The sequence below is a fragment of the Furipterus horrens genome, unplaced genomic scaffold, assembly GCF_987537825.1.
Source record: "Furipterus horrens unplaced genomic scaffold, mFurHor1.1.pri manual_scaffold_4, whole genome shotgun sequence".
In the NCBI taxonomy this organism is placed as follows: domain Eukaryota; kingdom Metazoa; phylum Chordata; class Mammalia; order Chiroptera; family Furipteridae; genus Furipterus; species Furipterus horrens.
In genome coordinates this window covers 104,379,426-104,403,645 of record NW_028327174.1, presented here as the reverse complement: position 1 = coordinate 104,403,645, position 24,220 = coordinate 104,379,426, and the positions used below count along the sequence as shown (strand labels likewise).

At 34.3% G+C, this 24,220-nt stretch overlaps 1 protein-coding gene across 2 annotated transcripts in view; it reads right to left on the bottom strand.

The window, feature by feature from the left end:
* The window catches only part of EEA1 (early endosome antigen 1), a 141,652-nt gene that overhangs the window by 16,647 nt on the left and 100,785 nt on the right, over positions 1–24,220 (bottom strand). For both annotated transcript variants that reach the window (XM_090273892.1, XM_090273893.1), the window contains 7 exons: positions 23,569–23,682; positions 21,385–21,540; positions 19,570–19,709; positions 14,207–14,537; positions 13,059–13,160; positions 9,791–9,985; positions 2,704–2,886 (listed from right to left, as the gene is read on the bottom strand). In XM_090273892.1, the coding sequence (XP_090130018.1) occupies positions 2,704–2,886; positions 9,791–9,985; positions 13,059–13,160; positions 14,207–14,537; positions 19,570–19,709; positions 21,385–21,540; positions 23,569–23,682 (1,221 nt within the window). The remainder of the gene's footprint in view (positions 1–2,703; positions 2,887–9,790; positions 9,986–13,058; positions 13,161–14,206; positions 14,538–19,569; positions 19,710–21,384; positions 21,541–23,568; positions 23,683–24,220) is intronic.

Sequence of the window (24,220 nt, the reverse complement as noted above, 5' to 3'; positions counted from 1 at the left end):
TATAGCAATAAACAGGTTTACAATATTTTTACTATTACAGATGTTATTTTAAATGTTTATAGATATGTTTTATTATAAAACAATTTCATATTTAAAATGCATGTTACATCAAAAATAAAAGTTTAATAGAAAATAAACGTGACTTCCTGGTCAAGATGGAGGTGTAGGTAAACACAGTTCACTTCCTCGAACAACCATATCAGAATTACAACTAAAATATAGAACCATCACTCAGAACTATCAGAAATCAAGTTCAATAGAAGCCCAAGAACTACAGAATTAAAGAAACCACATCCAACTAGACTCGTAGGAGGGACAGGGGTGTGCAACAGGCTAGTCCCACATCCATGTGTAGTGGATAAAAATTTGGAAGGAATAGCTCAGGAGTGAGGAGTCCTGGCCCAACACCAGGTCCCTCAGCCCATGGTTCCAGTGCCAGGAAGATAAGTCCCCTTAATTTCTGGCTAAAAAAACCAATAGGGATTGAGTCGGTGGAAGAAACTGCTGGAGACTGAAGCAGTTCCTCTTTAAGAACCTACACACGGACTTACTCAGACTCAACTCCTCTGAGCTCCAGCACCAGGGCAGCAGCTTCAAAGGCATCAGTGGTATACAGGGAGGAACTGAAGTGTCTGGCATCGAGGTGAGGGCTGAGGGACAGCTTTCTCCCAGATAGAAGGTGGGTAGAAGCCATTGCCACTCTTCTGAACCATTCCCCCACAGAGCCTCAGAGCCCCAGGTAAGGTATCTGAGACTCCATTAACCTAGCTAACACTGTTTGTCCCGCCCTGGAGACCCCCTAATGCTCCATCCAACCTAACTTACAGACCTGCCCAAGCTGTTAACAGTGGCTTTTCCATACGAATGGCTGGTCTTGACTCAAGGTTCACAACTTCCTCAATTCTCTCACAAAAAGCTACAGCTGGCCTCAGCAAAACCCCAACCCCCAGACCTCTTTCTAAGTGGCCCCAGGCCCAGCACTAGCAGTAGCTAACCTGGGTTCATAGTTTGGCATTTCCTGGCAACCTCCAAGCCCCATACAAGTAGCAGCCATCTGCAGATTGCTTTATAGTTCAGGCAGGGTGGCCACAGGCAGAGCATAGGTTGGGGATGACTTTGGCCTGTACCACTAGGGAAACCCCAGAGCCTACTCACCCAATGGACAGCTACAGACCATGTCAGATCACCACCTCCCTGCCCCTGCACAGCTGATCCTCCACAAAGGGCGGAGATTGGTGGTCAGTGGTCACAGCCAGTCCTTGCAGCTGACTGGCCTGAGTAAATCCCTCAAATTGACCTGCCAATGACAACCGAGACTCAACCAACTATAAGAAGAGGGTGTATTCAGCCCACACAAAGGGTGCACCTCAAGTGCCCAGCCTGGGTGATAGGGGAGGCTGTGACACTGGACCCTACAGGACACCTACTGCATTAGGCCACACTACCAAGATAGGCAACCCTACCTAATATATAGAAACAAACACAAGTGGCAGCCAAAATGAGGAGACAAAGAAACATGCCCAAATGAAATAATAGATCAAATCTTCAGAAAAAGAACTAAACAAAATGGAGATATGTATTCTATGAGATGCAGAGTTTAAAACACTTGTTATAAGGATGCTCGAGGAACTTAGTGAGGACCTCGGCAGCATAAAAAAGATCCAGAGTAAGAAACTAAGGATACACTTTTTTAAATAAAGAACAGTTTACAAGGAACAGTGGAGTGAATGAAGCCAAGACTCAAATCAATGATTTGGAACATAAGGAAGCAAAAAACAACCAATCAAAGAAGAAGAAGAAAGAATTTAAAATAAATCAGGGTACTGTAAGGAGCCTCTGGGACAACTTCTAGCATTCCAACATTTGCATCATAGGGCGAAGAGAAAGCAGGAAGCTGGAAACCTATTTGAAAAATAAAAGAAAACTTCCCTAATTTGGTGAAGGAAATAGACATGCAAGTCCAGAAAGCACAGAGAGTCCCAAACAAGATAATGCAAAGAGGTCCACTCCAAGACACATCATAATTAAAATGCCAAGAGTTAAAGATAAAGAGAGAATCTTAAAGCAGCAAGAGAAATGCCATTAGTTACCTTAGGGGAGTTCCCATAAGAAACTATGCAGGTTAGAAGGGGTTGGCAAGAAATATTCAAAGTGATGAAAAGCAGGGACGTACAGCCAAGATTGCTCTATCCAGCAAAGATATCATTTAAAATCAAAGGGCAGATAAGAGCTTCCCAAACAAGAAAAAACTAAAGGAATTCATCATCAGCAAACCATTATTATATGAAATGTTAAAGGGTCTTACTTAAGAGAAAGGTTGCCAATGGGATGGGGGTGTGGGGGAATGGGTGAAGAGGTGAGGGGATTAAGAGGTATAAATAGGTAGTTATAGAAAAGCTGTGGGAATATAAAGTACAGTATAGGAAATGGAGTAGCCAAAGAACTTATACTCATAACCCATGGACATGAACAATGGTGTGGGGACTGCCTGAGGGAGAGGGGTGTATAGGGTGGAGGGAGGCAAAGGGGGAAAAGTTGGGGCAACTGTAATAGCATAATCAATAAAATATAATTAAAAAAAGAAAACAAGCATGATATTCCACAAATATTAATATTCACTTGCCATTTGGGTTGAAATCAATCATTTAATGAAGGTTTATAAACAACTTACTATTTTTTATGAAAAAATATCATTTACTCTACCTTAAGATCTTGACTTGTGGCAAGAAGTTCAGATTCCTTTCCAAAGAAATCAGACTGAAGTTGTTTTAGATTTTCCTGACTTTTTTCATAGGTGTTTTGTAACACAGACATTTTCTCCTTCTCTGCTGCAATTTCCTGCGCTGCTTGGGTTGACTGCTGTTGTAGTTTATTCTCAAACTCTGTCTGAAACATACAGTAGTTATTTAAAACAGTATGCAAACCAAAAACCAGTTACAAATATAAAATGAAATCCACACAACTAAGAAGATTCCTGAGAACTGACCTGCATCCAACCCTTACAATTTTTACTTTAATAAAGAGTAACATACTTATCATATAGTTACAAAGTTAAAGAATTACAAAATGCAACAAGTCCAAACTTCAAAACCAAAAAATATGAAAAAGCAATTAAATAAAGAAAAAAAGCATTTCAGTGGGAAGCCCTAAGTAGCAAGGTCTCAGGAGACATGAGGGTAACAATCACATTCTAATGCAAGACACTGTGTGAGAGGCTGTAGAGAATGATAATACCTGAAAGTTTAACTGAAGCAAATTTCTACATGAAAGAAATAAAAAAGCCATCACTGTGTTAAAGTTATTATTTTTTCTCTTTGAAATTAAAAAATAACTAAGGAAATTTCTACAGGTCATCTTCATTAACATCAAGGCAGAAAAAGAAAATCTTTTAAAGTTTCAAGTCTTCTAAACTCTAAACCCGTCTTCAGTCTTTAAGAGGATTCAGGAGCTATGCACAAATTATGACATTATTAAAATACATGTATGCATAGTATGAAAATAAGCACTTGGTTTTTAAATATACCACTTCAATGAAACTGCAACCATCTTGTTGCAAAATCTAATAGTTATGTCTTTGTTCACATCTTATTTGACCTTCCAGCAGCACTTGAAATAGTTGATGATGTCACCTTTGAGAAACATTTTTCAACCTGGTTTCCAGGCACCTTATGTTTTACTCCTACATAACTGGTCATTCCTTCCCTAAAATCTTTTACTAGCTCCTCTTGTTCTGTTTGACTTCTCAAAATTATACGGCCTCGGGTTTCTGTCCCTGGCCTTCTTCTATTCTATATACAGTCTCTCTCTAGAAGATCTCAACTAGACTCATGGCTTTAAATATCATTTATTTACTACTGACTCCTGAATTTTGCACTGGCCAAAAAATTTGTTTGTTTCCTTCTGTAAGATAGTTCTAGTAGTGCTTAGTTGTCTTTAACTTCATTTGAAACAATTTTGTTACGACTGTATTGTGACAGCTATCATATCAGCATGTATTTTAAAAAACACTTATCAAAATTGGTGGGGGTCCAAGATGGTGGAGGAGTAAGTGGAAGCTACACTAACTTCTTCCCAGGACCAAACTGGAGTTACAACTAAATTATAGAGAAATAATCCAGGATAACCAAGTGAACACTAGCTGCAGAGAAGCCTTATAACCAAGGACAGACAGAAGAAACAACTTCACCACAATGAGACTCATAGTAAGTGCAATCACAAGAGGGCTAGCTGGGCTCCTGTGGGCAGCAGCTGAAGTTCCAGAGGGATTATTTCAGCAGCTAGGGGGTTCCTCCTGAGAATTGCAGGGTCTAAACCCCAAGATGGGCTCCCCAGCCTACAGTACCAGAGGCAGACAGGAACCCAGAAAACATTGAGCTGTGAAAAGCAGCAGAGTTTCTGTCTGCCAGGGAGAAATGGCTAGAGACACAGACAGCCTCTTAAAGGGCAACGTACAAAATTTCATTTGCAACGCTGGGCCCTGGTACAGGGAAGACAGACTGGACTAGAGATACTTGAGGAGAGTCTGGAATTGGTGGCTCTGGGGAGAGAAGTGAATTAACAGCCGCCAGGATCCCTGTGTTAAGTCATTCCCTAAACTGCAAGAGCCATCTCTCTCAGGCAGAGCACCTCTCTCTGAGTGGTATCAGCCTCAGAGGAAGAAATAGACCCAGCCTGTGGTGCTTAAGGTGAGCTGCAGGTTACAGCTTAAGGCTATAACATTGATTAGTTTAACAACTAAGGTGGAAAATACAATGAAGAAGCCAAAATGGGAAGACAAAGAAAGAGACCCCAGATGAAAGAACAAGACAATTCTCCAGAAGGAGAATTAGATGAAACAGAGGCAAGCAATTTATTAGACAGTTTACAGTAATAATTATAAGGATACTCAACAGATTGAAAAAAGACATAGAAACCATAAGAAAGGACCAGTCAGAAATAAGAATGCAATATCTGAAATAAATAATACACTGAAAGGAATAAACAGTGGGTTAGAAGAAGCAAAGGATAGAATCAGTGATTTGGAAGACAAGGTAGAAAAAAAACATCCAGGCAGAGCAGCAAAAATAAAAAATAATTTTAAAAAATAAGGAGAGCTTAAGAAACATGTTGGACAACATGAAGCGTCGCAACATCTACATCGTGGAAATATCATAAGGAGAAGAGAGCAAACAAGAAGTCAAGAACCCATTTGAAGAAATAATGACCAAAAGCTTCCCCAATCTGATGAAGGAAAAAGACATACAAGTCCAAGAAGCTCAGAGTCCCAAACAAGATGGGCCCAAAGAGGCCCACACCATGACACATCATAATTAAAATGATAAGGGTTAAAGACAAGGAGTGACTCCTAAAAGCCACAAGAGAAAAGTAGGGAGTTACCTACAAGAGAGCACCAGTTAGACTGTCATTTGATTTCTCAACAGAAACATTTCAGGCCAGAAGGGAGTGTTGTGAAATATTCCAGGTGATGAAAAGCAAGGACCCACAACCAAGGCTACTTTATCTAGCAAGGCTATCATTTAAAATTGAAGGAGAAATAAGGAGCTTCTCAGAAAAAAAGCTAAAGGAGTTTGTTAACACCAAACCAGTACTGCAACAAATGTAAAGGGGGAGGAGGGGTTGAGGAGGAGGAGGAGGAGGAAGGAGGGAGGAGGAGGGAAGAAGGAAGAAGGAAGGAAGAGAAGAAGAAGAAAAAGCAGAGGAAAATAGTCTAATAATAAAATGGTACTAAATGCATATCAATAATCACCTTAAATGTAAATGGCTTAAACGCTCCAACCAAAAGACACAGGGTAGCTGAATGGATAAGAAAACAAGACCCATATAAATGCTGCCTCCAAGAGACTCATCTCATTCTGAAAGATACACATAGACTAAAAGTAAGGGGATGGAAAAAAATATTTCATGTAAATGGAAAGGAAAAAGAAGCTGGGGTAGAAATACTTATATCTGACAAAATAGACTGTAAAACCAAGGCTATAGTAAAAGACAAAGGACACTACCTAATGATAAAGGGAACAATCTAACAAGAGGATATAACCCTTGTAAACATTTACACACCCAACATAGAAGAAAGGAAATATGATCAGAGCAAAAATAAATAAAATAATCTAAAAAAGATATAAAAGATCAATGAATCCAAGAGCTGGTTCTTTGAAAAGATAAAAAGATTGATTGACAAACCTTTAATCACACTCATCAAGAAAAAAAGAGAAAGGACCCAAATAAATAAAATCAGAAATGAAAGAAGAGAAATAACAATGGACACCAAAGAAATACAAAGGATTGTAAGAAAATTTATGAACAACTATATGCCAACAAATTGGACAACCTGGTTGAAAAGGATAAATTTCTAGAAACATACAATCTTCCAAAACTAAATCAGGAAGAATCAGAGAATTTGAATGGACAGATTACACCTAGTAAAATTGAAGCAGTTATCAAAAAATTCCCAACAAACAAAAACCCTGGATGAGATGGCTTCACAGGTGAATTTTACCAAACATTCCAAGAAGAACTAACACCTCTCCTTCTGATACCATTTCATAAACTTCAAGAGGAGAGATGGCTCCCAAACTCATTTTATGAGACCAGCATTATCCTAATTCCAAAACCAGATAAAGACACTACAAATAAATAAAATTATTGGTCAATGTCCCTAATGAACAATATACCGTGCTAAAATCCTCAACAAAATATTAGCAAACCAAATACAGCAATGTATCAAACAGATCACATACCACGAACAAGTAGGATTTATTCTGGGAATGCAAAGTTGGTACACCATTCGCAAATCAATAAATACGATTCACCACATAAACACAATGAAAGATAAAAACCACATGATCATATCAATAGAGGCAGAAAAAGCATTTGATAAAACCCAGCACCCATTTATGACAAAAACTCTCAGCGAAGTGGGATTAGAGGGAACATACCTGAACATAATGAAAGCTATATAATACAAACCCACTGCCAGCATCATACTCAATGGGCGAAAACTACAAGTATTCTTCTTAAGGTCAGGAACAAGACAGGGATGTCCACTTTCACCTCTCTTATTCAATATAGTACTGGAAGTCCTAGCCACAGCAATCAGACAAGAAGAAGAAATAAAAGACATCCAAATTGGAAAGGAAGAAATAAAACTGTCTTTATTTGCAGATGACATGATATTGTACATAGAACACACCAAAGATTCCATCAAGAAACTAATAAAACTGATAAATGAATTCAACAAAGTAGCAGGATACAAAATTAATATCAAAAAAATAAGCTGCATTTTTATATGCAATAATGAACCAACAGAAAGGGAAATTAAGAAAACAATCCCATTCACATTTGCTACAAAAAAGAATTAAATATCTAAGAATAAACCTAACCAAGGATGTAAAAGACCTGTACTCAGAAAATTTTAAGACACTGAAGAAAGAAAAAGAAGATAAAGACAAGTGGAAGCAAATATGATGTTCATGGATAGGAAAAATGGACATCATTAAAATGTCCATACTACTCAAAGCAATATATAGCTTCAATGCAATTCCTATCAAGATTCCAATGACATATTTCACAGAACTAGACAAATATTTCAAAAATTTATATGGAATCACAAAAGGACCCACAGAGCAACAGCGATCCTGAGAAAGAGGAATCACACTAACTAATATGAAACTATATTATAAGGCCACAGTAATTAAAACAGCATGGTACTGACATAAAAGCAGACACATAGATCAATGGAACAGAATAGAGAGCCCAGAAATAAACCCACCTCTTTATAGTCAGTCAATATCTGACAGAGGAAGCAAACACTTATAGTGGGTTAAAGACAGTTTATTCAATAAATGGTGTTGGGAAAATACTGTCCTCCCCAAGGTTAAGAGTTGTGTTCCTTGGTCTAACATCCATACACTAACATAAGTGAACTACTACTGCTAAGGCTAAATGCTGCCCGGAAATTCATATGTTGAAATACTAATCCCCAAAGGGATGGCATTTTTAGGTGGTACCTTTGGGAGGTGACTAGGTCATGAGGCTGGAGCCCTCATGGCCCTTATAAAAAGAAACATGAGAGATAATCTCTCTCTGCCACAGGAGGTTACAGTGAGAAGACTGCAGCTACAAACCAGAATGTGGGCCCTCACCGGTAACAGGGTATGTCAAGTGCCTTTATCTTGGACTCTCCAGCCTCCACAACTGTGAGAAATAAATGTTTAGTGTTCAAGCCACCCAGTCTATGACATTTAGTAGTCTGAACCAGAACAACTACTAAGAACATTTCCTGTTGATCTAGTAAAACCATGAAAAATATAGGCAATATACATTCATCATGAATATGAAAGAAATTTTATTATAACCAATAATTTAATGAAAAAAGAAAGTATGCTAAGATAGTTTTTGAAATTAACTAATTAAGATGCTATAAAATGAAGATCTGGAGAACCTGGATAGAGGTCTAATAGACTTTGTAGAAAAAATGACCTCAAGATATCCAAGCATACAGCAAAGTATGTATTGTGATAATTACATCCTGATCTGTGATTATATATAACACACAAAAAGGTTAGTAAAATTTGTCTACTCTTGTTTGTATTAGAAAACTACTCTTTTAAAAGTGGCATAATAATAATTATAAAAACAGTGGTCAGTATAAAATATATATTTATAGTTAATATTTTTATCCAGTAATGTCACAGCTCTTAATGATATGATATATTTTGTTTGTTCTACATAGTAGGCATTTTACTTCTTTCTTGTTCATGGTATGGTCCATTTTTATCAACTCTTGATCTGGACAAGTATTAAAACATATCTAAAATGAAAATAGATGCTTAATAATAAATTAGAATAGGTTTAGAAATGAAAAACATGATGATAAGTTACAATATCAAGCAATTTATAACTATATAAAATCTATACTACTGAAATTTTTTAAATATCCAATTCTGTGATTTTTGTTCTTTATTATTTTTCTTTAATAAAACTAATTTATTTTTAAATTCTTTTAGAATTTTCTAATACATTAGAAATGTTGTATTAATCATTCCTTTAATAAGTGTTAGTTATATGTTATTTTACAAAAGGGTCATTTTATGTCTATCAGACAAATGATTAGTTCTAAAATTTTAAATAAGAATCATCTGATAATGGTTATAGCAAATGAGAATCTGGACTTAGATTTTTTTCTCTTATCTTGAACTTACTGGGGTAACATTGGTTAATAACATTATGTAGGTATCAGGTACACAATTCTATAATATATCATCTATGTGCTGAATTGTGTATTTACCACCCCAAGTCAAGTCTCCTTCTATCACCATTTATCCCCCCTATATCTTCTCTACATCCCCCACCTCTTTTCCCTCTGCCAATCACCATACTGTTGTCTGTGTGGAGTTACATCAAAAAATTAAAAATGGAACTACCTTATCACCCAGAGATTTCAGTTCTTGGAATATACCTGAAGAAACCTGAAACATTAATTTGAAAGAATATATGCACCTCTATGTTCACTGCAGCATTATTTACAAAAGCCAAGACTTGGAAGCAGCCCAAATGTCCATCAGTAGATGAGTGGATAAAAGAGCTATACTACATTTATACAATGGAGTACTACTTGGCCATGAAAAGAGATGGACTTAGATATTTAAACATATAATTAAGTACTTTTATACATTTAACTTAAAACTACATTAAGCATATATAAATTTTCTTTGTTGTAACTCATGTGTTTAATTATTATATTATCTTAAAAGTTTTTCTTCCTATAAAAAATAAACAAACATATCACTACCTTCTGTGAAATAGCAATTTTAACTTCTCCTTGGAGTGCTTCAATTTGCTTTTTCTTCTGTTCAGTCAATTGCTTTAGCTCATTTATGTTCTCCTGAAGTTGCTGTTCTTCTTTTTCCTTTTGTTTTAAATTATCCTGGGCCTGTATGAGTTGTCCCTGCATTGAATTGAGTTCCAATTTCAACTGCTGAGAAACCTAAAAGAAAATAGTATCTGCTTAGCTCATTTTATTCATCAAACACACATTTACTGAGTACTACATGCCAACCACTATTCTAGGTAGAAACTACTGAGCCTGTTGGCCACAGGTAGTCGTCGGCAGCCGTCCGTCTTGAGAGACGATGGTGTAGCTTCTTAAGAGTCTATCTGCACCGCCGAGAATGGCTGTGCAGTCCGACTCGGGAGTGACACGGTATCTGTCTCCTCCCGTGTTGAATCGACATCTTGCGATGACGCTGAAGCTACAGAGCCTGGGCAGGGTGATATGGAGGGTCTGCTGTTGCCCATGCAGCAGACACCCTCCTCTTCGCAGCTGAAGGATCCAAGGGAAAGACGGAGTCAACACAGCTTGGCTTCAGGTGCGCCGCAGGAGTTGCCGGTGTTGACTACAACGTCAAACCGCCTTAGGGACTCCGGCTCCGGATTTTCTGTCGGGGTTTACTCCCTTAGCCTTTCCCCTGAAGAGGTATGCCGCAAGGCAGCGGAGGTTTTTTGGAGTCAGAGTATTCCTTCTCTGATGTGCCCTGACTGGAGGATCGAACCAGCGACACTTAGCTCGCAGGCTGACGCTCAATCCACTGAGCCAAACCAGCCAGGGTGTGGCCACAGGTAATCAGTAATAAAACAACAACAACAAAAAATCCCCACTTCCATGGAACTTTCATAATTGACACTACTGAATTGACACTATTAGATGACACATTGGATTAATCTTCAATATTTGTTTAATCCCAATTTCCTTTTAAATTTGGTTATGTATTTGGATAAAGCTTGTAAAAGAAACAGACTAGTATTCCCGTGTGTCATAGAAAATAAAAATATCGACATCAATCTTTAGATAGCTGGAATGTCTAATGTCTTTCTAGAATATTCTCAAAATGCTGAGATTACTGCCTATGGTTAATCAGAAAGAACAACTCAATATTAACTATTACAGAAAACAAAATTGATTCTAGCAAATATTTTTAGTGTCTATCTGATGACACTGAACTGTACCACTCATTTCCTCATTTAGAAAAATGGGACATATTTTGCTACTCCCTTGTTTTTACATTTACTAACATATATTTCTATTCAAAATTAGACACACAAAAGTCATATGGAGGTTCTTCTGTGGCCAAAGTGCACTAATGCTGTCTGCCACCCTTCCAGCCAGTCACGTGTTCTTGTTTTATGTATACTGTACTTCATTAAGAACCTAATTTGAGTACTTGAACATATTCAAAGTTACAATACTTTTTAAAAGTCTCAGTACTACATACAGATGCTTCAACTATTTCCAACACACAGGAAAATATTTTTTGTGTAAAATAGGAGTCAGGTAATGTAACAATAATGATGGTTATACTATGATAAGCAATAATAAAATAATAGCTAACACTGAGCATTTATTTTGTTCTAAGGACTTCGAAATATATTAATCCACTTATTTATTGCAATAATCCTATGACATAGATTCTATTTTTAGCCCCATTGTACTGCTGAGGAAACTGGAGCAAAGAGAGATTAAGTAATCTGCCTAACACAAGGCAAGGCAGCATAGCTAATAAATGGCATAACCGGTAAATACTACTGGGCAATCTGGATCTAGAGCTTGACACTAAGCCAACATAATTTCATATTAAAAACTTATCAAGAGTAGGTTTTGCTGCTTTATCAGGCCAGACCTCTAGAAAGCTACATGCCTGAACACTAGTTGTTAGAGGTATAACTTCAGAGAATAACAACTATGTTAAAACCATTTAATTACTCATTTACTTGTTTGTTCTTGATAGAGCAACTGAAGCATTAACCATAGAAAAAACAAATCTCTTTACTGTTATTCAACCATTAACAAATACACCATTAATATAAATGTCCATCACTGAAAAATTAACCCCTGCCTTTTGTCATCTAGTGGTTATGGTTTTAATGATGCCTTTTAACCCTGTTGCCAAATCTGTTGCCCCCAGAACACAACAAGGATGCCAGCCTGTTAAACCAAGCACGCTGTTGTATGGGGACAGCCAACTGACCTGGAGTCTGCACGATCCTTCCCCATGTGGGAAGGCCACCCTCCCCTCCACACCCCGACTCTTATTAGGGATTTCTGGACCCAAGGGTAGGTAGGACGACGACCATGTCCAGCTTGAAGCAGCTAGAGGAACACAAGACTTTCGCCCATTGTCCTTTATAAGATTATAAAGGGTCTTAAGTCTGAGAGGAGGGAATTGTTACAAGCGGGGGTCCCCTCCCAAAATAAATTAATTAATTTAAAAAATTAACAAATAGCCCTGGCTGGTGTGGCTCAGTGGATTGAGTGCTGGTCTGTGAACCAAGAAAGCTTGCGTGTTCAATTCCCAGTCAGGGCACATGCCTGAGTTGCAGGCCAGGTCCCCAGTTGGGGGCATGGGAGAGGCAACCATGTTTCTCTCCCTCAAAAAAAAAAAAAAAAAAAAAAGAAAGAAATTAACAAATAAATAAAGGTGAAGGGATGAAGTACAAATTGGTAGTTTCAAAATGGCCATGGGGATGTTAAAGCACAGCATAGGGAATAGAGTCACCGTTTCAATAGCTATGTATAGGGCCAGGTGGGTACTAAGAACACTCTGTAAAGTATGTGATTTTCTAACCACTATGCTGTACATCTGAAAGTAATGCAAAATAATATTGAATGTACACTGTAACTAAAAAATAAAATTAAAAAAAATATATATATAAATGTCCATGAAATAAAGAGCCCTTAAAAGGTCATTTCTACAGAAAGCCTATAAAGATTTTTTCTGACCATAATATGTTCCTTAATTTAGATTATCTAATTATAATTCAATAGTTAGTTGACTCAATTTGCCATCTTTATTAATTATAATCCTTAATTGGGGGCATTTTATTATAAACTTAAATATTTTTAGTAATAGATAGAACATAAATTAGTTTAGTATTAAACTATGTATACATGATTCATTATATTTCAGAAATAAACCTTCCTTTGACTTAAGCATTAGCATGAAAATATTTTTAAAATATAAATCTTTTATACTTTACATATTTTATGTAATAAAAAAAATTACCTCCTTCTCTTTTTCAAGTGACTTTTTCATTTCATTCTGTTCCTTAAGTGTGCTTTCCATCTGTATTTGAAATTGATGCTTCAATTCTTTGCAAGTTTTTTCCTTGGGAAAAAAAAATGAAAATTACGTTATACAGAAAATACTTGTAGTAAGTTTAAGAAGTTTGGTTTATAAACTTAGAAAGATCCACACAAAGAAATAAACTAGAATCATTGGTGGTTTAAGATGGGATAGAATCTCTCACTTCAATTATAAAAACAAGGAAATACTACAGCAGTAAAGGGAGAGTGGAAAAGGCTGTTTCTATTATCAACAGTCACAATGAATACTTTGACTAGATAATATTTAGACAATATTTTAGAACATTTTTATGTTATAAAATTAATTATAATTAATTAACTTGCCATGCAATTTTAAAAGTAGAATAATGGGCTTCAAAAATGGAAGCAAGAAATTTTTTAACAGAAAATATTAAAACAATAAATAAAAAATAATTTAAGAGGGAAGATGTATGCTTTTATCAAACATAAAGGACTATAAAGGTAACATACTAACATAGGTTTTTTATACTACTAAGCACTTTTCCTGACCTTCAAATTGAGAACAATGGGTTTTACTTTCACTGTTACTCTGTTATTCTGAATTAAAATATTTCTGAGAATACACTCTCCTTTAAGCATTTTTTGAGACTATGAGACTTTTTTTCCCTGTATTTTACATAGGTTTACGGTAGCTCTAAGATAAGGTATTAGCCAGAGTTTTAGAATATTCAGTAAGTTTTGGAAAGTTTATAGCACCATAATTAATAGTCATCAAGATCTTTCTAGACGTTTTTCTTTTTCCTTTCTCAGACATGTGAATAATGTTTCAACTAGTAGCTATACTATCTATAGAACAAACCTGCTGCAGTTTCACATCACACTAGCCACAGAGTAACATGTTCAACTAAAAATTTCCTGGGTCTCTGGAAAATTACACATGCACATGCCAGTATCTTTCAGGTTAAGCAATCATAATTCCTTTCCTTATAAGAACTATATAAATTATTTAAATGTAGGATAAAAAGTCAACAGTGAATTAAGTAGAAAAATCAGTACATTTTAATTACAAATCACTTCTACCTAAGAAACTAAATGTGACCAACTAACCAAATCTAATATAGCAGCCTTTTCTTTCTGATTTTCCTTTTCAAATTCACTTTTGGAGTTCTTCAAAGAATCAGAAACTTTTGATAATTTCTCTTTTGTTTCAGAAAGTTCTACCATTAGGGCTTCTCTCTCCATCTTCACTTTTTGTAGTTCTGTTACTGCTGTTTGAAGTCTGTTATTCAATTCCTTATGCTCCATCTTTGCATCTTGACTCAAATTTTCTATTTCTTTTTTAAGAATTACTTTTTCTTCCTCTTGCTTGGTAAGCATTTGCTTAATATTTTCAAAGGCTTCAGATTTTTTCTGTAGGTCCTGCTTTGTACTGGATACTCTAAATAGTAAAAAATTAATAAATAAATAAATAACAATTTTTTTTAAAAATGCATAATTTACCATCCCTAATTTACCACACAAAATTAATAAATTATTAAGTTTTAAAACTTTCTTGTATAGTTAAGAGGTAAAAAAAAAAATTTAATGTCATAAAACCACACAATCAAAAAATGTCTCAAAATATATGAAGTGATCATTGAACAGATAAAGATAATTTTCTTCAGGTCAAGTAAGACAATAGTAAAGCCAAGAGCATCTGAGCCTCCTGACTTAATTCAGTCTTATCCACCACAACAGACTCCCCTAAAAAACTGCATGTAACAGACCCTCTAGTATAAAATGGCCAGAAAAGCTTTTCCGTGTACCCTACCGAACCTATTTATTGTGTTATCTTCCAAGTACATAGAGAAATTTGCCTCTTTTCTTGAAAACATAAAACATATAATGTATATGATAGGTCTTAAACTTCAAAATACTTAAGGTTATTCCAGGAAAAAAATTTTTTTAAATATTTCATTTTAAACAAAGAGGAAAGACAAAAGATGCACTTTAATTCTAGAGCTGAGCAGATTATAAAAAAGATGTTATCGTTTGTCCCCTAACATAAATTTTCTACTCCTGAATAAATAAACTACAATAATGAGGAAATACAGATACAGCTTTAGGAAAATTAAAGACTTCTATGGGTTTTCCTAAAAGAAATGAAATTATATATTATGCACCAAAAAACACATGTTAAATATCAACCATTTTCTAAAATGAAAATAAAACCAGATGCAAAGTAATATTTTTTGAATGCACACTATTTCCAATGTACTTTATAATCATTATAAACTTAGTAATATGTTAAAGACAGGTTGTAAAAGATGTACTAGGCACATATTTGAAGTCAGGTATGAATACAATACCAGAACCTTGAATTTTTCCAGCATTTAATCCCAGAAACATACTTTTACTTTCTAAAAAAAGCTAGAAAAGATGAAGTTATGTACACTCATAAGATACTGTCTCTCACTGATGTTAAAGATCTAAATAAAAAAAGTCATTATACTAATATTATTTTACCCTTTTAATATAGTTAAAATTTCAATTTAAAAATGTAAAATTAGGAGTTAACATATTTATTTACTATGCTACTGAACTTTTCCATAAATAATTATTATAAAATCATTAAGTTTTGGTTTTAAAAAAAGAAGGTAAAGAGACATAAAGGCTTGCAGTCATTGTAAAGGTTTTTATTTATTTAAAAGTTCCTAAGGTAAAAAATCCACAATCATAGGTAGAAACTTTAACATCCGTTTCTTAGAAACTGATAGAATAACCAGAGGAAAAAACTAGCAAGAAAATAGAAGATTAGAACAGTATTCTCAAGCACCTTGACCTGAGATTTACTGAATACCTTACCCAAAACCAGAGTACACATATGTACACATGAAAACATTAACCAAAATAAACCATACACAGGACCACAAATAAGAGTTTGAAAAAAGTCTCAATTTTACATAATATTAGAAATCAATAACATAAGGTATCTGTAAGAGCCTCAAAGAGGTAGAAAATAAACAACATATGTATTTTTAGACCACCCAAGCATAAAAGAAATCACAAAGTATATTAGAAAATACATTAAACTTCACCATAAAGAAAATATACAACGATGTGAGTTGAAGACAAAGAGTTGGATGCATGGATGCCAATGGGCCTTGAGAAAGGGAGACCTGTACTTGGTTGTTTAGGATGAGCCCTGGGATCAAGGGGAGGTTTAGTCAGACCTCAGATTTGTTTATCCAGCTCTCCACTTCTAGTACTCCACACATAAGAAATATTTACATAGAGTACCATGTGCAAAAATGATTTTAGTACTAAAATGTTTTCCTACGCCAATATGATATGAAAGCCTCTGAGTGAAGTCTGAATCATGAGAAGAAAACACAGAATGGAAATGGGCTCATTGCCATTGAGCCCACTAAAAAGGAAAAGGAAAAAAGCCTAGAGGCCGACAGGGCATTGGAAAAGAGAACAAGAACCGATGCCTGGATTCCAGAGGTAAAGAACCATTCAGTTGGTGATATAAAGGATCAGATGTGTTCCCCAAATATGTTGGCATTGGAAATTATGACGCTAACAATGAGAAGAAATGCCATTTGAGGCACAAAATGTAGCTATATCCTCAAATTCAAAGTATCAGGACCCAATTTAATACATGTGAGAACAAGAAATTTTTCAACCCACAACCAACATCATACTCAATGATCAAAAACTACAAGCATTTCCCTTAAGGTCAGGAACAAGAAAGGATGTCCGATTTCATCACTTATTCAACATAGTACTGAAAGTCCTACCCACAGCAATCAGAAGAAAAGAAGACATAAGAAGCATCCAAACTGGAAAGGAAGAAGTAAACCTGTCACTATTTTGCAGATGATATGATACTGTATATAGAGAACCCTAAAGATTCCACCAAAAAACTAAGAACCGATAAATGAATTCACAGTAAAATAGCAGGTTACAAAATAAATATCCAGAAATCAGGTGCATTTTTACACACCAGTAATAAATTATCAGAAAGGGAAATTAAGAAAACAATACCATTAACAATTGCTTAAAAAAAAATTAAATGCTTAAGAATAAATTTAACCAAGGATGTAAAAGACTTGTACTTGGAAAATTGTAAGACATTGAAGAAAAAAACTGAAGAAGATGTCAATAAGTGGAAGCATACACCGTGTTCATGGATAGGAAGAATTAATATCATTAAAATGTCCATACTACACAAAGCAATCTATAGAATAGATTTAACACAATTCGTATCAAGGTAACAATGGCATATTTCACAGAACTAGAACTAGAACAAATATTCCAAAATTTATAAGGAACCACAAAAGACTTAGAATAGCCACAGCAATCTTGAGAAAAAAGAACAAATTTGGAGGAATCATACTACCTTATATCAAACTATACTACGAGACCATTGTAATCAAAACACGATGGTACGGGAATAAAAACAGACATAGATCAAGGGAACAGAATAAAGAGCTCCGAAATAAACCCACGTCTTTATAGTCAATTCATGTTTGACAAAGGAGGCAAAAACATACAATGGGCTGAAGACAGTCTGTTCAATAAGTGGTGTTGGGAAAATTGGACAGATAATGTGCAAAAAAATGAAACTAGACCACCTCCTTCCACCACACACAAGAATAAATTCAAAGTGGTTTAAAGACTTAAATGTTAGACCTAAAATCATAAAATTCCTAGAAGAAAATATAAGCAGTAGAATCTCAGACATTTCTCATAGCAATGTTTTTTCTGACATGTCTCCTTAGGCAAGGGAAACAAAAGTAAAAAAATTAACAAATGAGACTACATCAAAGCAAAAAGCACAGCAAAGAAAAGCATCAATGAAATGAAAAGACAATCCACTGAATGAGAGAACATATTCACTGGTACATCTGATAAAAGGTTAATATCCAAAGTTTATAAAGAACTTACATAACTCAACACCAAAAAGCACACACTTCTCCAAAGAGGTCATACAGATGGCCAATAGACATATGAAAAGATACTCAATGTCACTAATCACGAGAGAAATGCAAATTAAAACCACAATGAGATGTCACCTCACACCTGTCAGAATGGCTATCATTAATAAATCAATTCCTGGCTGCTGTGGCTCAGTGGACTGAGTATCAGCCTGCAAACCAAGTGTCGCTGGTTCGATTCCCAGTCAGAGCACATGACTAGGTTGCATGCCAGGTCCCCAGTTGGGGGTGCATGAGAGGCAACCACACATTGATGTTTCTCTCCCTCTCTTTCTCCTTTCCCCTCTCTCTAAAAACAGATAAAATAAAATAATAAAAATAGCAAAATAAAAATAAAGTAACCTTGTTAATAAATAAATAAATAAATAAATAAATAAATGAACAACTGTTGGGTAGGATGTGGAGAAAGGGGAACCCTTGTGCAAAGCGGGAATGCAGCCTGGTGCAGCCACTGTGGAAAGCAGTATGAAGTTACTTCAAAAAATGCCTTATGACTCAGCAAATCTACTTCCGGGAATTTATCCAAAGAAACCCGAAACAATCATATGAAAGAATATGTGCACCCCTATGTCCATTGCAGCATTATTTACAATAAACAAGATTTGGAAGCAGCCCAAGTGTCCATCAGTCAATGAGTCGATAAAACAGCTGTGATACTTTACACAATAGAATACTACTCAGCCGTAAAAAAGAAAGATATTTTACCCTTTGTGACAGCATGAATGGACCTGGAGAACATCATACTAAGTGAAATAAGCCAGTCAGAGAAAGACAAATGTCATATGACTTCACTCACATGTGGAATATAGTGAACAAATTGAACTAACAAACCAAATAGAGACAGACTCAAAGGCAGAGAGCAGGCTGATGGCTATGGGGTAGGATTGTGGAGGGACTGAGCAAAATTGTAGAGGGACGGAGCGAAAAGGAAAAAGAACTCACGGACATGGACAACGGTGTGGTGACTGCAGAGGGGAGGGTGTGGGCAGAGGTGGGAGAGGGTGTAAGGGGGATAAATAATAATGGGAAAAATACAATAAAAAATAAAATAAAGTAAAAATGTGATCATAAATATAGATAATTTGCCAAAATGCATTATAAAGCTAAAATAGATCATTTCTTTTAATAAACTTCATACAGTGCCTCAAAGCAGAAGCGTGAATGCTCTTGGGTGATTATACCTAAACATCCCTCTATTTTTTAATTTACATTAATTTCTGCAAATTGGTGAACAACTGAAAACAACTGCTTTAACCCAGAGAAATTAGTACCACGTTACTGTTCATAACTCAAATTTTCAGTCCTTTCTTGTGAAGCTAAATTTAACCATATTATGATGGCTTTATTTTTGCATTCACATTAATACCAGCTGTTTATAGAATCAACACAAACATTTACTAAATCTCTAATCACTGTGTTAGCAAAATTAAAGTAAAATAAATTTTAATACTTATATTATAATCTTCCCCCTTAAGTAGTTAAGCTTACATTTCTTTCTCCATTTCTAGTTGTTTAGTCAATTCTGTGGCTCTAAGCTCTAAATCTGTGTTCAGCTGTCTTTGCTGTTGTAGATGCTGCAAAGCTTGCTCCTTGCTTGCTTTCATTTCAAGAACATCAGCTTCTAGTTTCTATGGAAAAAAAAATAGTAACCATTTTAATGTCAAAAATTATTTTAAATATTATAACATTTTTGTTTTAAACTCAAATTGGTGTTGACATAACACACAAAAAGAGCCATAAAATACTTGTTTAAATAAAAAAATGCATTCTGAAACCATTACTGAATAAAGGACCCACTTACCCTGAAATCTTTCAGAGGAGCTAGCAGCAGGCTTTACACATAAAATTATCTGAGTAAGAGACTAAACTTAAAACAATTACATTTAAAATGAGTAAAAATTACTAATTCAAGTAAGAAAAAATAAGTAAAAAGTTCACATATAGGCCCGCTTAAAATATATTATCCTCTGTATCCACAGTTAATAACACTGATGTAGTTATGGGTGTTCAAAACTAAAATGAAGCTGTCATGTCACCCTTCTTATTAACACCTATTGACCCTAAGTATAAAGCCAATTAAATTCTTGATTTTGCTTCTCTAATCTCTTGGTCTACTGATTGTTCCTCATAGTATAGTTTGTCTCAGACATAATCATACAACTGTGTATATTTTTACAAATTTCCAAAATCAAACTGTTAAGTATATAGCCTGAATATAAGCAATGCATTTTCTTCTATAGTTGTAATAATTTTGTGCTCTATTTATAAACTAATCTAAGTACCTGTGGCTCTTCCTCAACACTTTTATTGGATATTTGATGTTACTAACATTAATTCTATAACAATATATTGATATAAAACATATGGACTACTTTATAAAATAGCAATTACAAATATTAAAAGATCTGATAAATGCAATAGACACTACAGATTCAAAAAAAAAAAACTATTTTTAAAAGATACCAGATAGAATTCTCATTCGCTATTTTTCAGAGAAAGTTTTTCTGTTCCTTCAACCATTACATAAAGTTGTCATCACTATCACCACTGACCGTAAAGAGAAAAAAGAAAACCCATAAACAGAAATGTAAATGTAATTATTTTTCTATGTAATATATATTGATATGGCTATACATATGTAAATATATTCATCCCATAATTATATAATCATTCAGAAGTGCTTCATTTGATTGATATAAACTTGAGAAATTTTTGTTTAACTGATAGTTCCAATTAAAAGAACAAAGGATACAGGTCAATATCTTCTCTGATGTCTTTTAATTTATTCTCCTTAGTCAAAAAACACTTTCACTTGGAGTTGTGTTAAAGTAAGAAGCAGGGTACCATAGAGTAAATTTATTATTAAGTTAGAAACAAAATCCAAAGGGTATAAAAGTTAAAAAAAAAGTTTAGTGTATCTTCAATATTTATTGGAATAAGGAGGTAAGGAAATGGACATAATAAAACAAAAAAGACATCACAACAACATAAAAATGTTTAAGTTCCTTATAATGACAGGGGAGATCCCTGATTTGACTGTCTCCTTGAAATACTAGTAAGGTATTACAATGGAACCAGTATATATGTTACCCATCATTTGTAAAAACCATTCATTGATGAAGAAATTAAAAGTAAAGGTGGAATTCAAAATTAATACATAAAAATTACAAGTAATTTTTTAAAAGTTACAGCACAACTTCCCCTTTTTTTGCAAATGTAAAATCTTTGATTCCATCCATGTTATCAGTTTCCATTGCTACAGCAGTAGAAAATACAGCTAAGTTCAATTTCTTTTATACAAACCTTAATTTGACCTTCTAATTCTTCAGTTTTCTGTTCTAAAGACAGGTGTTTCTCTTTATATTCTTTAAGATGACTTTCCAGCTGACTGCAATGTTCTTGCTTATCCTGCAACTTTGCAGTGACCTGATCCAGTTGAGTAGCAATCTTACTTAACTCCTATAGAGAAATACAATTGAAGAAAACTCTGGTAAGGTTTACTTTATTGTGGTGCTCAAATGTTTGGTTAAAGTAAAATTAAAACTCTAGTTTCATTTAAGAAACTATTTGGAGTAAGATCACAGGTAAGTCAAATGATAAATTAGTGGTTAAATTTATCTACCAATATAAATTACCTAAACTGAACTTGTGGATAGTGTGAGGTACTAAGTTTATATGCATAACAGCTCAGTAACTTTTTCTAGGAAGCCAAAAGATGCAAAAGAATAATAAAACAAGCTAATAAAATGCTTTTATAATTAAATGTTTTCAATGTTCAAGACGCCATCTTCTAAAATAACACTTTAAAAGTAACACTTCAAAAACAAATGATTACATCTACAACAATTGCTCAATTCATTTGGAATATCTAGTTACACAGAAATAACAACATAAAAATTACTACAAGTAAATCTACCACCCACAGATAATCACTATTAGTGTTTTGATTACCTCTCTTCCTATCTTTTCTGTATGTTAGTTTCTATTGTTTGATTTGTACTTTTACAATAAAAATAGGATCTTGCTTTACATACTGTTATACTGTAACCATCTTAATTGTTACATAACAATGCATCATAAAACTGTAACATTTTCCAAAATATCATTATACTTGGCTGCATAAATTTCCATTTTATTGATACAGGACTTTTTTAAATCTAAGTATCCTATTTTAGATTCTTAGATTGCTACTAAAATAAACTGCCAAACAGTTTTCTCTACCACAATCAAAATATTGAACTAATTTATACAACCCACTAGTAATGTATGAAAGTGGCTGGTTCTTTTACACTATCTCTAATCTTTTGAGTGTTAAACACATAGATACACATTTTACCTCATAAGGCATATTCCATTGTTGTCTTAATTTGTAAATGACTCTTAATGAACTTGAACATTTGTTATAGTTTTGATCACTTATTAATGGGTTCACTTATTTATTATGTAAAAGTTTTAATAAAAGCTATTAATCTTTCATCAGATATACTTCAGAAAATATTTTATTCTTTTGCTAATGGATTTAGAATTATGTTAGTAATGTTTTTGGCAGATAAATTATAAACTTATGTGGTTATTCTTATAAATACTTTTTCCATTATAGTTTCTGGCACTGATTTTGTTCTTAGAAAATACTTTCCAGATGTGTTTAGCAACAATATAAGTGAAAAACAAGTTGCAGAATAACATATATAGTGATTCTATGTGCATTAAAGAAAAATATTTGTGTGTGTGTGTGTGTGTGTGTGTGTATTCCACAGCAAATTTAATAGAAGTATCTCATCTTAGGATTGGAGTTTAGGGTAAATATAGAAAAGTTTTGTTTTATGAACTTGATATACTACTATGTTGTTTTTAAAAATTAGACCAACAACCAGTATTACTTCTTAAAAATATAAATTTTTTAAAGGTCTACCTAGCAAAAAGTAAGAATAATCTACCAGCATTTTGACCTTGGCTCTAAGAAGGAAGCTCTTACTTTATCAGAAGTATTTGAAAAGTAAATTCTATATTCCCTCCAGCCCCAATGACTTCTATTCCCAAGAAAAGAGAGTAACTCTTATTACTGAGAAGGAATACGTGTAGCTCTTTTCTGCTTCCAAGTGGTAAATATATCTGGTTGATGGCACAGACTGACTACTAAAAACATGTGTGAAAGTCTGTCTCTCTTTCCTCATCATTAGCATTTGATGGGATGAAGCACCAATTAGGAGTTTCACACCAAGTTCTAGCCTACAGGAGAAACAGAACATTAAGAAGCCCAACCATAGCTGCGCTTCAGGTGAGCTTATCAAAAACAAAAAACATGTTTTTATCTTCATCTGTCTGGCTCCTGCACCTACTACTACAACTGGTTCTGAACTCAGGAAGAAATTAAGAGCAATACTGTAACCAAGTCAATCACATTATATAAAACTTTATATATGTTTACAATTAATTTATCTACCAGAACATTATGTTATGGTATGAACTGTATCAGGTCCCCCCTACCTGCTGTTTATCTTGTAATGCATTTTGGGCTGTGTCCAGATGATTTTGAAGATCTGCTCTTTGGGCAATTTTTGCTGCTTCTGCTGATAGCAATAATTCAGTTTTGGCTTTAATCTATAACAAAATTTACAAATCATTTAATCCATATTTAGTTCTTGATTTCCTCTTACTTGAATATACATTGCTTTTGTCATGACATAATTTAAAATTTTAAGCCCTTTGGCAAATAAAAATAAATATTTAAATAATGAAAAATTAGTATGTAATAATCCCAGAAAAAAAATAAGTAGGGGAGAACATTCCTAATATTTGGGAAAATGATGAAAAGATGTTCCTATATGCCACCAAAACACCTCTCCCTCTCTTAAATTGGGCATCCACTTATTGAGTTATCATATAATTCATCTAACAAATAATTATATTTTTAAAAGAAAGAAATGTGTATCTTTATATTCCTTGTATTGTAATTATTATTTCTTATTTTCAATTGAATTAATCTCCTCAAATAAAGAAAATCAAGGCTTAGAAATGTTTCTATAACTCTCTCCACAATAGAATAAAACAAGAAACCAATGGTGAGAATGGAGAAAAAAATGTTTTAATTCCCACCCCATAATTGACTCATTGAACAAAGTTCTATATTGGCCTCTGA